The 13,178-nt window shown below is 42.6% G+C and overlaps 1 protein-coding gene across 1 annotated transcript; it reads left to right on the forward strand.

Annotated features, from left to right (window-relative positions):
* LOC104710498 (acyltransferase-like protein At3g26840, chloroplastic) lies at positions 8,959 to 12,987 on the forward strand. Its single transcript, XM_010427108.2, has 14 exons — positions 8,959 to 9,537; positions 10,005 to 10,056; positions 10,170 to 10,225; positions 10,307 to 10,465; positions 10,549 to 10,653; positions 10,782 to 10,897; positions 10,978 to 11,099; positions 11,192 to 11,300; positions 11,401 to 11,531; positions 11,621 to 11,987; positions 12,078 to 12,191; positions 12,299 to 12,384; positions 12,470 to 12,579; positions 12,649 to 12,987. Exons 1-14 carry the CDS (start codon positions 9,159 to 9,161, stop codon positions 12,837 to 12,839), a joined length of 2,097 nt encoding a protein of 698 aa, XP_010425410.1. The 5' UTR covers positions 8,959 to 9,158; the 3' UTR covers positions 12,840 to 12,987.

Consider the following 13,178-nt stretch of genomic DNA (forward strand, 5'->3'; position numbering starts at 1 on the left):
TTGAGAGAAGGGGGAGGAGAAACTGTTAGAGAAACGATAGAAAATTAACGGCTAACTCGTTGATTTAGTAAATTGGACGAACCACAGAGTTCGTTCGACTTTATCGAAATTAACTCGCGTCTTGTTAGCTCGTCGAGACACATTTTGTAGTTTGGTCTTTGACAAGCCTCGGCTTATATTTATAAAAAAAAAATGGTACTTTTTACTCAGACACTATACTTTAATTGTGACTCGATTTAGACATCAACAATTTGACATGTCAGGTAGGAGGAACCAAGTCCAAGTCTTCTTTGAAATTAAAAGACATACCTACAAATAACTCAGTAAGATGATTGGACAAACTAACAACAGCAGATCAACCATGGAAACAGGATTGGCCGGAGGAACGACCACGCCTACAACGGATTAGGATGGACTAACTCTCCTTCCAACCCTGACTGCTCCCAGGGAGACTGCGACCACGGAAAGCCCGGGAATTCATTCAACAAGCCTTGCAAGCCCATCGGAAACCAAGGCAACCCTCAACCCAGCACCACTTGCGTTGTTCCAAGGCTCGTCCATTTCCAGCATTGACGAACTGTTACGCGGGATAATAAGATGCCTCGATCAGCAAAAGCAGAGAGCCAACAACTGTCTAGACGCCCTAACTGCAGCTTAGGCCAATTCTCAAGAGGAAATTAATCATCTACATGCTGCCCGACGAGTCCCAATCGACCCAAGCACGTCGAAGTGACAGCAAGGCCGTAGTTGAGAGTTAATAGACCGGAAGACCGTCCATCCGCAAACATTGGTGGGATGGTGGGATGAACGAAGATCCAAAAGATAGAGAAATAAGGAAAATCAAACAATAGATGCGGGATATAACGACAACGTTTCATAAAGCGACGAGTAAAGCCCCATAATTGGACTTGGTACTCAAAGCCTCTCGGCAAACACCTTTCTCTCGAAGCATGGTAACTATGCTAGTGTGACAAACGATTAAACCCAGGTTGGGGTACTACGATGGAACAATTGACCCACGTGATTTCCTCTTGACCTTTGAAGTGACACTTGGCCCACTTCAGTTCAGTCCCAAAGAGTACGATGCCGGTTCATGTCAAGTGTTTGCCGAGCATCTAACAAGATTGACGTTAAGTTGTTTCTCTCTTTTACCGTCCAGGTCGATCGACAATACTCAAGACCTAATGACCACATTTCTGAATTAATTCTCCGTCCTAATGAAAAACAAGAATTTATACACCGACCTTTGGTCGTTAACCCTAAGAACCAAATAAGTCACTCTCATTGTTCATTGGGTGTTTCAAAGACATCGTCGTCCTTATCTCTATACCGGATGCAGCGAGAATCGTCGCAGTCAAAAATGTGTAGGGGTACAAGTCTCGGTTTAAAGAGGAATTGGCGGATGCTCAGTGCCAAGCCTGAAAGCATATCAAAGTTGAAAAGAAAAAGGTCGTCTTTGCCAAGAGGCACACATCAGCAAAGAGTATGGTTGCAAAGGAGCAAGTAGTACCGGTGGCCAAAAATGAACATGTTGAGCCTCGCCAACATTTCAACCAAAACTAAGATCGCACTCGGCGAATCTTCGCGGTAAGTGGAGGAGCTCAGCAGGCTCAGCCTTGGAATAAGTATGTCCAAAGTTAGGACGCAGAAGGTAACACCTCCCAGTACTGTGAGTACCACAAAAGCAACACACATGCAACCAAAGAATGTCTTTACAAAAACGACGGAATAACGATAGTCAGACATAAGCAAGCCAACCAGGCCAGGGACCAGAAGTCAGAATCAGACAGCCGAGAGCATCGCCCGAAAGTTCATTCAAGATCAAAGGCAGCTCGATGATCAAGTTGACAACGAGCCGGAAGAATCAGACGAAGAAGGACAGGGAAAAAGACCTCATACCTATCCTCAACAAGAACAACTCCGACCAGAATCCAGGCGACAAATCAACATGATTATGGGAGGTCAGACAGGATGCAACGACTCAGTTCATTCAATTAGGAATTATACCAAAAATGCCGAGATGACCAGATCATGGCCGCCCAAGAATACGTTCCCAGATACAGCAGTATCTTTCAGAAAAAACGATTTGGAGGGACTAGACTTACTGCACAGTGACCTGCAGGTCATTGAACTCCTCATCAGCGAAAGTCAAGTAACAAGGATCCTCGTCGACACTAGAAGATTCTGGAACAAATTGGCACAAATGGAAATTAGCGAGCATGACATCAAATCTGACTGCCACTCTTTGACCGAATTTGACGATTACTTTATCTTGACTATCAGAACGATTGAAGGAATGGCAAAATATTCAGGCTTCATTGTCATCGACAAGCCAACGATAAACAATGTCATCTTTGGCACCTCATTGATCCATAAGATGAACGCTGTCCCATCCACGTACTACCAGTGCGCCAAGTTCCCAACTCAAAAAGACATATGCACTGTGCGAGGCAATCAGCAGGTCGCACGATAGTGTTTCCTTATCGAGCATACCTCAAAGAAGTTATAGCAATAACAATGAGGGGCTGGAGTCGATAATGCCGCACCGACCTACGGAAAACCGATTAATCCCGCAGAGGTAAACATCAATGAGACTGATTAATCCCGCTGCATACATATTGGGACAGAAATAACCCCAGAAATGTGTAACGAATTGCCCTGTTTTTTAGAGTAAATTTGACAACCTTTGCATGGCAGTAGCCGATATGACGGCCATTGATCCGAAGATCACTACAGATGAACTGAACACTGATCCGACATATAAGCCAACTAAGCATAAAAGACGAAAGTTGGGTCTGGAATCATTGCAATCAGTAAACGACGTGGTGGAGAAACTGCTCGGTGCCGGGTCGATCGTGGAAGTCAATTATCCCAAGTGGTTAGCAAACCTAGTGGTTGGCAAACCTAGTCGTCGTCAAGAAAACGAATGGGAAGTGGAGGGTCTGCTTTGATTTTACGGACCAGAACAAGGCATGCCCAAAGGGTAGTTTCCCACTACCAAGAATCAGCTCGTCGAAGCAATCGCGGGCAATGAGTTTATTACCTTCATGGATGTGTTTTCTCACTATAACAAAATTCTTATGCATAAGGACGACCAGGAGAAGACCTCATTTATCACCAACCGGAGAACCTATTGTTACAAAGTCATGCCCTTTGGCCTAAAAAACGTATACGCCACTTATCAGTGATTGGTAAACAAGATGTTTACGGATCAACATGGCCGAACCATGGAAGTATATATCAACGACATGCTCTTCAAATCACTACACGCTGATGAGCACATTGCCCACCTTCGACAGTGCTTTAACGTGCTGAATAAATATAGTATGAAGTTGAACCCGACAAAGTGCACCTTTGCAGTAAAGTCAGGTGAATTCCTTGAATATCTGGTGACCCAGCGAGGCCTTGAGGCTAACCTAAAGCAAATTAAAGCCATTATTGATCTACCATCACCGAGAAATGCGAGGGAGGTTCAACGCCTGACCGACCAGATCGTTGCTCTGAATTGTTTCATTTCAAGATCGACCGACAAGTTTCTTCCGTTTTATCAAAGTCAGGTAAAGTTTGAATGTAGTGAAGCTTGTCAGGACGCGTTAAAATGACTAAAAAATTACCTCTCTACTCTGCCGATCCTCACGAAGCCCGATCACGGCGAGAAACTCTTCCTTAATATCGCGGTATCAACATCTACAGTCAGCGGGGTGCTAGTAAAAGACGACCGAGGAGAGAAACGACCAATTTTTTGAGTAAGCAAGTCATTCGAAGACGCCAAGACCCGTCACCCAACAGTCGAGAACGCTTAACATCACCTACCGGCAATTATATTTGAGCATTCGTTCCGCCTAAGGTTCCAAGCAAAAAACAATGTCCCCAGCTACAAAGCTCTCATCGCCGGACTTAAGCTTGCGAACAGAATACAAATTAAGCGACTCCATGCTTTTTGCAACTCCCACCTCGTTGCTCGCCAGCTTCGTGGAGAATACGACAGCAAAAGTGAACCAACGGTGGCTTACTTGGATCTCGTCAAGATCATGGCTAAACGATTCAACGAGTTTGAGCTGACAAAGATTCCTCGAGGAGACAACTTATTGGCAGACGCACTAGCCTCGACCTCTGATCCTGACCTCAAACGATTAATCCCAGTAGAAAGCATCGACACCCCAATTAAGAGGTTGAATCAACTAGTCAAAGCAGACAGTTTGAGCCACCTTCTTTCGATGATAAGACAGACTGGCGGGTCGTGAAAAATTCTACCTGGCAGATTGAGACCTACCAATGGAGAAGTTGGCCGCCTGGCGACAAAAAGCCAAAGCCGCCCACAATACCTTGATGAATAAATTCTTGCTTCGTTAAAGTGCTCAGGGGCCCTGTTAGCCTGCTTACATGACGATGACAAGATACGAGTAATGACGAAGACACACAAAGGAGCAGGCGGCAACCATTTTGAAGGACGAGCCTTGGTCCTGCGCATCAAGAAGGACTGCCACTATTGGCCGACTATGATCACCGACTTCGAGAAGTTCATCGTGAAATGCGAGAATTGTTAACGACATGTCCCATAAATCATCAACCAACCGAGTTGCTACGCACCAGAGCTGCCACGTATTCCTTTATGAGCTGGGTGATGGACATCATCAGCTCGTTGCCACCATCAAGCAATGTTACATCCTTGGCTTAATCGATAATTTCACAAAGGGGGTCGAAGCCTAGTCTTATACCAAAATCAAGGACAAGGACGTACATAACTTCGTCTGTAAATATATTCTCTACACTACGAGCTGCCTTACGAGATCGACACAAAGAACGGTTCACAGTTCATCTCTCTTCACTTCAAAGATTTATGTGCAAGGTGGCAATTCAGGTTAAGCAAGTCAATGCCGAGGTCTCGATGGTTTAAAAAAGCGGATGGATGCCAAGAAAGGCACTTGGGCCAACGAGTTGGATGGAGTGCTCTGGTCTTACTGCATGACTCTACAATGGACGACAAACAAAACCCCCGTTCTCGCTAGCTTACGGGATGGAAGCAATGAAATCCGCAGAGGTTGTTAGTTCCAGCTTGCGGTGATTGAAGTTTATAAAAGATGCAAACTTCTATAACCAAATTGGACGAGCTCAAAGAGAAACGTCACAAAGCATTGCTACAAATTCAAAACTATCAGCTCGCCGCAGCCAAGTACTACAACAAGAAAGTCCATAATCATCATTTTAATGAAGGTGACCTCGTTCTATGCAAGGTTTTTGAGAACATGTTCAAGCCAAATACCAGAAAATGGGAGCAAAATTAGGAGGGGCCACACCAAGTATCAAAGGTCTTCCACCCCGGTATATACAAATTGCTTACTATGCACGGCGATCCTGTCCCGAGATCATGGAATTTGATGCACTTAAAGGACGGTTTTCTTGAGCTCGGCCACCTACAGTCCTTTGCTCTTTTATTTTGCGAACTATGTAATCTAAAATACGAGCGGCTTGAACCCATCTGATTGGAGGGTATGTAGGCAGTACGAGTGGCTTGAAAAGTACATTGTTGCGAATAAATTCAGAAGTCGAGCCTTCGCTCACAAAAGATATCAGGAACTGAACGATAATTCGAGTCGTAGCTGGCATTTCAGATAGCCTACCTAAAACAGGGTAAGTCGATCACCGTGCGTCGCACCTAAAAACTTATGAGATATATAAAATTAAAAGCCAAGCTATCGCTCGCAAAGGCTCTCAGGAACCAAAAAATAAGCCGAGTCGCAGCTTGCAGTTTCAGACAACCTAAGGCCAATGTTATAATAAGCCGATCATCGCGCATCGCACCTAAAAATATACAGCCAGATAGAACGATCCCGCTCGGATAAAAAGACGAGCCTAGGTAGGAATAACCTTAAGGCAAAAAGAAATAATAAAACAAGCAATATGGAATAAGTGAAGTTAAAATGGGCTAAACAATTCGAGATCAGAGTTCAAAAAAATAATACTATAAGAGGAGTCGACCCCCAATACAACATAATTAATCAAAACGAACGACATATCATTCCACAAGTCCCTGGGTCGGAGAGTTCTGCTCGGCAGCTGAAGGTTCATCCCGCTCGGCCCTGAGCTGCTCCATTGTAGTCAAAACCTTCTCTTCAACCTCATCGACCAAATACGCAATATGGCCATCCTCAGTCAACGTCTGCAACATTCGAACGTTCCCTGCAGCTTGATTGTACTCTAAGAACTTCAACTGAGACGCCTCGATCGCTTCAGCCTATTTCTTGTGCTTCGACAAGAGTTTTTGTGCACGACACGCACCCTTTGAGAATCCTTGATCTTCTCGTAGTAGTCGAACTCACCATAAAGATCTCTCAACCTTCTCGTCTCAGAGTTGAAGGTGAGCTGCAGCCTATTGCGCAAAGTTTCAGACTGTGAGCTTGTCACGAAGAGTATTCCACTCCGCAATTAAACCACTGCAATGATGGTCAAGCTTGGAGACCTCTTTGGACAACTTCATGTTCAAGCGAAGACATTCTTCGAGCTGGTCCTCAAGTCGTTTGATATATTCTTTCTTCAACAAGAGGATAAAAAGATGTTGCGAATGTAAGATAAGACGCTTCAAGCTCGCGGATACGACGTTCATAGCACATGGTCAGATGGTTGGTGAGGGCGACGAGCTACTTTGAAAAAGTGACGAATTATTAGAGAAAAGAAATTACCAAATGGATAAAGAAAAGGGGGAATGGAGAACCTCAAAAAGACGCTTTTGCCACCTCGGTGATGGCCTCCCCTTCTCTCATATGGTTGACCTCGTAAAGGCGACCAGACTCGAAATAGATTTTGCAAAACAATTTTGCACACGAGACCGAATCGTTGGAAAGAGCGCGGGCAGCAGTAGAGTAGTGGAAGTCTCACCGATAGTCCGCCTTTTCTGCCTCTTGGCAAGGTCGGAGCAACCAGGACTGCCATCTTCTTTCCTCGGCCGAGAAGGACTACCTGAGTTTGGTCGACAGAGAAGGACGACCTGAGTTGCTACTGTCTCTTCTCTTCTGGGGAAGAATTTTGACGGGCACGATATGTCGGTTGGAAGGGAGAGGAGTCGCACTCTAGACAACTTGTTTACCAGCAAAAACCTCCGCCAAATGCTTCTCAAGAGAAAGGGAAGGAGAAGCATCCCTTCGGGACAAGGAGGCAGTAGCACGTTCACACGTCTTTTCATGCAAGCGAGATGGATTAGAACGAGGAGAGGAGACGGCGCCAGAAGATCGGTGGTAGCAAGCAAAAACGTCATGAACACCCATATTAAGCTTTCCCATCTTCAAAGCTGAAATGACCGAGCGCGAAGATTAAGAATACATCAATCTTAGTGTTTCAACAAACGGAAACAATTGCGATAAACAGGGGGATAGCGATGAAGGCACCATGGGATAACAACTTCAAAAAAGAATAAGTATAAGGAGGAGACCAGGAACAAATCCAGAGTATAGAAAAAGGAGGGTGGAACAAGTTCGGCTACCCGGTGAAAGGTTTCACCCAGAGAAAAAATTGATTGAAATCCTCGACGACCCCCTAAGCGACTTTCAGAAAAAAATAAGACTTCTCCCAAGTATAAGTTTTCCCTTTCGCCCCTTCGACGAGCGGTGGCTTTGTTGCCGACCCCCACATAGTATTCCACTTTCTGTTAGCATGATTTAATTGCTTAAGCTCCTTGCAGTGGTCAGAGCTAAGTTCGACACGTCCCGTCTCAGCCAGAATTGAGAGACCCACCGCGTTATGAAAGGTTGCAGAAGTAAATTGGGAAATGGCCGCTTGCCTCCTGGCAAAGTATCTCATCAAAAAGGAGGGCAGGGGAAAAGTAAGTCCACAATCGGTAAAAAACTTTTCGAAAAGACAAATGAACCCCGGCGGTGTGTCCCACGGTATGTCGTTCTAGGGATCACGATGTTAGGTTGGACGGACAGTTTCCCAATCCTAACTGCTTTGGTAGTCAAGTTCAGCTTGGAATAAGTTTTAAGGATGTAGGAGAGAATATGTCTCCTGGCTCCCGGAGGGTTGGCGATGACGGGGAGAGAACCTTGTCTAACTTTTCGATCTGCTGGAATGTCGAGATCGTTTAACGGCTAGTGAATCAAAGAGAAACTCGTCTAACTATTCGATAGACGGAGACTCGCATGAAGGAGGGATAGAGTTACGAGTCTACCGACCCCAATGACAAAAAGGGATGGGTAGGTCATCAATGTGAGGGGTAGCTAGAGCCAGTCGAACTTTCTAGGATAACCATGGGACGAGCTAGCATTGACTTGTAGAATATGACGAAGTTCAAACTCTCTGCACCAAACTACGAACTGAAGGCGGGGCGGGGGACTAGTTTTAGGGGTTTGTTTGCATTCTCAAAAATGAGGCATGGCTCATGGATGCCTTCAAAGGCCCAAAAAAATAGATGAGATTCTGAAAATGTGGATAAGGGTATTTTGGTTATTTTGACGGATAAACCGACACAGTATCTTATAAATATGAGTGTACGACATTCGAAAGGAGGGAAAGGAGAAGTCGTTAGAGAAATGACAGAAAATTAATGGCTGACTCGTCGATTCGGTAAATTGGACAAACCAAACGAAGTAGTCCGACTTAATAGAATTTAACTCACATCTCATTAGCTCGTCGAAACTTACTTTGTAGTTCGGTCTTTGACAAATCTTAACTTATATTTATAAAGAGAACTTTCGATACTTTTCCCTTAGACAATATACTTTAATTGTGACCCGATTTGGACATCAACATGTCGACAATAATACTGTAAGCATTTCATGATCATTCAGGTCAATCATATATATTATCACTAAATTTGTTTCTTTATAATGATATATATATATATATATATATATACATCTACCCATTTCTTCAATGAGGTCTAGTGGATTTGTATTTTTCGTTTTCCAGTCGTTTCCTCTATCCCCTATTTATTTTTCTTACTCTAATTATTACCCGATTACTGTATATTGAGTTATTGACTCTTAAACGATACTCCAAGGACCACATGAGATTACGCATGTGACATGTCGAATAATGTTTTGTTTTTCGCAATTAAGGAAATACTGAAGTTTTGTTCTTGGCTCGTTGGTGGGACTAGTTTTGTCACATTTCTGAGTATAAGCTAAATAGGAAACGGCTAAAACTCTCTATAGAGCTTCTCACAAATGGCAATCACGGTACTTCGCTCGACCTTGGGTCTCTGTACCGTCTCATCCTCATCAAACCTACGACAACAACGGACCTCATCCCCGAAGCATCGACTCACTTCGGTCAAATCTGTAACATCCACGACTCCTCCGCCTTCTAGGGGTGTTCAACGGAGGCGGAAGAATAATGATGAAAACGGAGCCACGGCGGGGAAGGTGGTGGAGAATCCGTATGCCAAAGTGGAGGCGGCCCGTTCTGATTTGAGGAAGAGCTTGTCGGATTTTTTGGAGGAAGCGAGAGATTTCGTGGGAGATGGAGGAGGTCAACCTCGTTGGTTCTCTCCGCTGGAGTGTGGCGCTCAAGCTCAAGGCTCTCCTCTCCTCCTCTTTGTACCAGGTTTGTCCTCTTTCGCCTTCCGATTTTGAATTTATATTCCAACCCACGTGTCGTGGTAGTAATTGGGATTTAAATGGATACCAACCCACGTGTCGTGGTTGAGGATCCGTTTCTCATAGACGTAAGTACTTGGAGTCTTGAGTTTAATCCGAGGTGGGCTTGCCGGAGCTTGCAAAAGGGCCTACGGATTAATCAGTCTTATTCTTAGAACGTCCCGCATTGGAAGTTGACACAATATATTAAGTACATGGTTTCTCCAACTCATTGTTAACTGGTTTTTGAATTGCAAGTCTTTAAGCCAATTACAAAAATATCATAATATGAATGGATCTTTAGAGGGACATGATAAATTTGTTTGGTTAAATTGTGATAGTTTCTACGGATTTACGATCTCTGAAACGTTACTTTTTTTTTCCTGTTTTTTTTTTTTTTCCTAAAGAAAACAACTGAGGATGTATAACCTGCAGGGATCGATGGGACTGGACTAGGGCTCATTCGCCATCACAAGAAACTCGGGGAGTGCGTATTTTCACATTATTTCTCTGTTTGTCCAAGAACTTCAAGTGTAGGTAGAGTTTTTGAAATATTGACATGTAAGGATCTTCATTCTTGATGTTGTTGTCTTTGAGTAGGGTTTTTGATATATGGTGCCTGCACATTCCAGTCAGCGATCGTACTCCTGCTGAAGGTACCTTTTTCTCACACTACAAAAAAATGGTTAACTGACAGAGAATACAGTTACTTGGAACTAAAGACTTTTTGTATTCAGACTTGGTGAAGCTTATCGAGAAGACTGTTAAGTCAGAGTACCATCGGTTCCCAAACAGACCTATATACTTAGTTGGAGAATCTATTGGAGCCTGTCTTGCTTTAGATGTTGCAGCCAGGAATCCCAATATTGATCTTTCTCTGATCTTGGTTAATCCAGGTGCACAGCACTCGTTCTGTATGATTCTTAATCAGTGAATATCACAAAATCTTTTCTCATCATAGCTACATTGTTTGTTGCAGCCACACATGTCAACAACTTCATATCGCAACCTCTATCAGGAATGCTTAATGTTTTACCAGATGGTATTCCAACACTATTGGAAGATATCTTCAGTGTTAAGCAAGGTACACTTTTATTCTCTTCTCATATTTCTTTCTTGAATCATAAGTTAACCAAATGATTGATTATCATGTTAAGTGTATAAAACGTAGATCAAGAACTTCTTCAAAAATGTGTTTCTTTGTTATGGTAGGCGATCCGCTGACTGGAATGTTAGAGGCTTTGTCAACTGAGTTTTTTAGCCAGCCAATGGGCGGAGTGGGTGGAGGGATGCTAAGAGATATCCTTGCTGTTTCAACTAATCTTCCTGTTAGTATTCCATCTTAGAAACTTATGATTACCGACTACACAATTCAATTTCAATTCTAGAGTTCAAAATATATTTGCAGACTCTTGGTAGGATGTTGCCTAAGGACACACTGCTTTGGAAGCTGGAAATGCTCAAGTCTGCTATTGCTTCTGTGAATTCTCACATATACTCAGTCAGAGCGGAAACACTCATACTTCTAAGGTCCAATAAATATCTGAATATCTTTTACTTGTAAAAAGGTATTCTAGCTTGGATATAAGTGTTCGTGATTATGTGGTTGTTGACTATTGCAGTGGACGCGATCAATGGCTACTGAATGAGAAAGACATTGACATATACTCGCGCACGTTGCCAAAATGTATAGTCCGTAAGCTTGATGAAAATGGACAGTTTCCCCTTTTGGTTAGTGATCTCTCTTCATCCAATAATAGAAGAAATATGCATTGATACATATTTGTAACCAACACAACACTTCAACAATCTCTTTTACATCTCGTATTAGGAGGATGGGGTAAATCTGGCTACGATCATTAAGTGTACTTCTTTTTATCGCCGTGGGAAGTCTCATGATCACATTACGGATTATATTATGCCTACCACATATGAGTTAAAACAACAAGTAGACGATGACCGGTAAAATGCCTCACTAATTGCTTTGTGACATATCAGACTATCAAGTAAAAAGTTATTGTGGATACCGAATGATAAATTCTGTAGTGCAGATTGGTAGTGGCTAGTACTTCCCCTGTAATGCTGTCGACTCTAGAAGACGGAACAATTGTAAGGAGCCTCGAAGGATTACCTTCAGAGGGACCTGTTCTGTACGTTGGCTATCACATGTTATTAGGATTTGACTTGGTTCCAATGGTAACTCAAATCATGAAAGAGAGAAACATTCACCTGCGGGGTTTGGCACATCCCATGTTCTTTATAAATCCCCAAGACTCGATAGTCGACATGAAGATGTTTGACAAATACAAGATGATGGGTGGAGTTCCAGTCTCTAATTTCAGTATTTACAAACTACTGCGTGTAAAGGCTCATGTGCTTTTGTATCCTGGAGGTGTCCGTGAAGCCTTGCATAGAAAGGTGATAATATTAGTCTGTGAACTTTTCATAGTTTCTGTGTTCTTGGAAATTTTTATTTTAGAGGCTTAAATGTACAGAGTGACTTTGCAGGGTGAAGAATACAAGCTGTTTTGGCCAGAACGATCCGAGTTTGTGAGAGTTGCATCGAAGTTTGGAGCAAAAATCGTTCCTTTTGGTGTTGTTGGAGTAGACGACATCTGCGAAGTAAGCTTCATCTACTCTGTTCTGCTTCATTCATGTTTACACGTTAGCAAGAGGCAGAAGCAGTGTCTCCGTATTCAAAATGATGATAACTCTACTCTATATCTCAGATTGTACTGGATTCCAATGATCAAAGGAAAATCCCAATATTGAAGGATTTTATGGAAATGGCAACAAATATTGCTGGCAACATAAGGTTGTTTCATCACACACTACTATTTATAGATTGTTCTCATAATCATTCAAGTAATACTCTTATGAACATTGATTTTGAACGTCAGGGAAGGCGACGAGAGCGAATTGGGAAACCAAGATATCTGTTTACCAGCAATTCTACCTAAGGTTCCAGGGCGGTTCTACTATTACTTTGGCAAACCAATAGAAACAGCAGGTACGTATTTAATCAAAGTGTATACTCTCTACTTCAAATCACTAACCTCAATACTTACAATAATGGCAGGTAAGGAGAAAGAGCTGAAAGACAAAGAAAAGGCACACGAGCTTTACTTGCAAGTCAAGTCTGAGGTCGAACAATGCGTCGCCTATTTAAAAATGAAAAGAGAGAGTGATCCTTACAGACACTTGTTGCCAAGGATGTTGTATCAAGCAACACATGGTTGGTCTTCTGAAATTCCTACGTTTGATCTCTAAAATCTCTCTTTTATTTTTAAATTACGATGTGGCTCTTTATATGTTGTACACATCTAATCATACGATATTTACAGGTTTTAAGATTCTGATTCTTTAGTGATCTAAAATCTTTTAACTGTTACATGGAATATAAGACAAGATTATTTAATTGAACGTCCATGACATGAATCTACCTACTACTTCATAAGATGTCAAGTTTTAACCAATTTGAGGGGACTTATGAATGCCGTCATATATATGTGATGTGGCTTAAGGATCAGACAAACATTTTAACTACTTTTTAAAAATGCAAATTAAGGATCAAGTTAGAGATTAATTGACGCTTGTGTTTATACATGC

Source organism: Camelina sativa, chromosome 9 (genome assembly GCF_000633955.1).
Source record: "Camelina sativa cultivar DH55 chromosome 9, Cs, whole genome shotgun sequence".
NCBI lineage: Eukaryota > Viridiplantae > Streptophyta > Magnoliopsida > Brassicales > Brassicaceae > Camelina > Camelina sativa.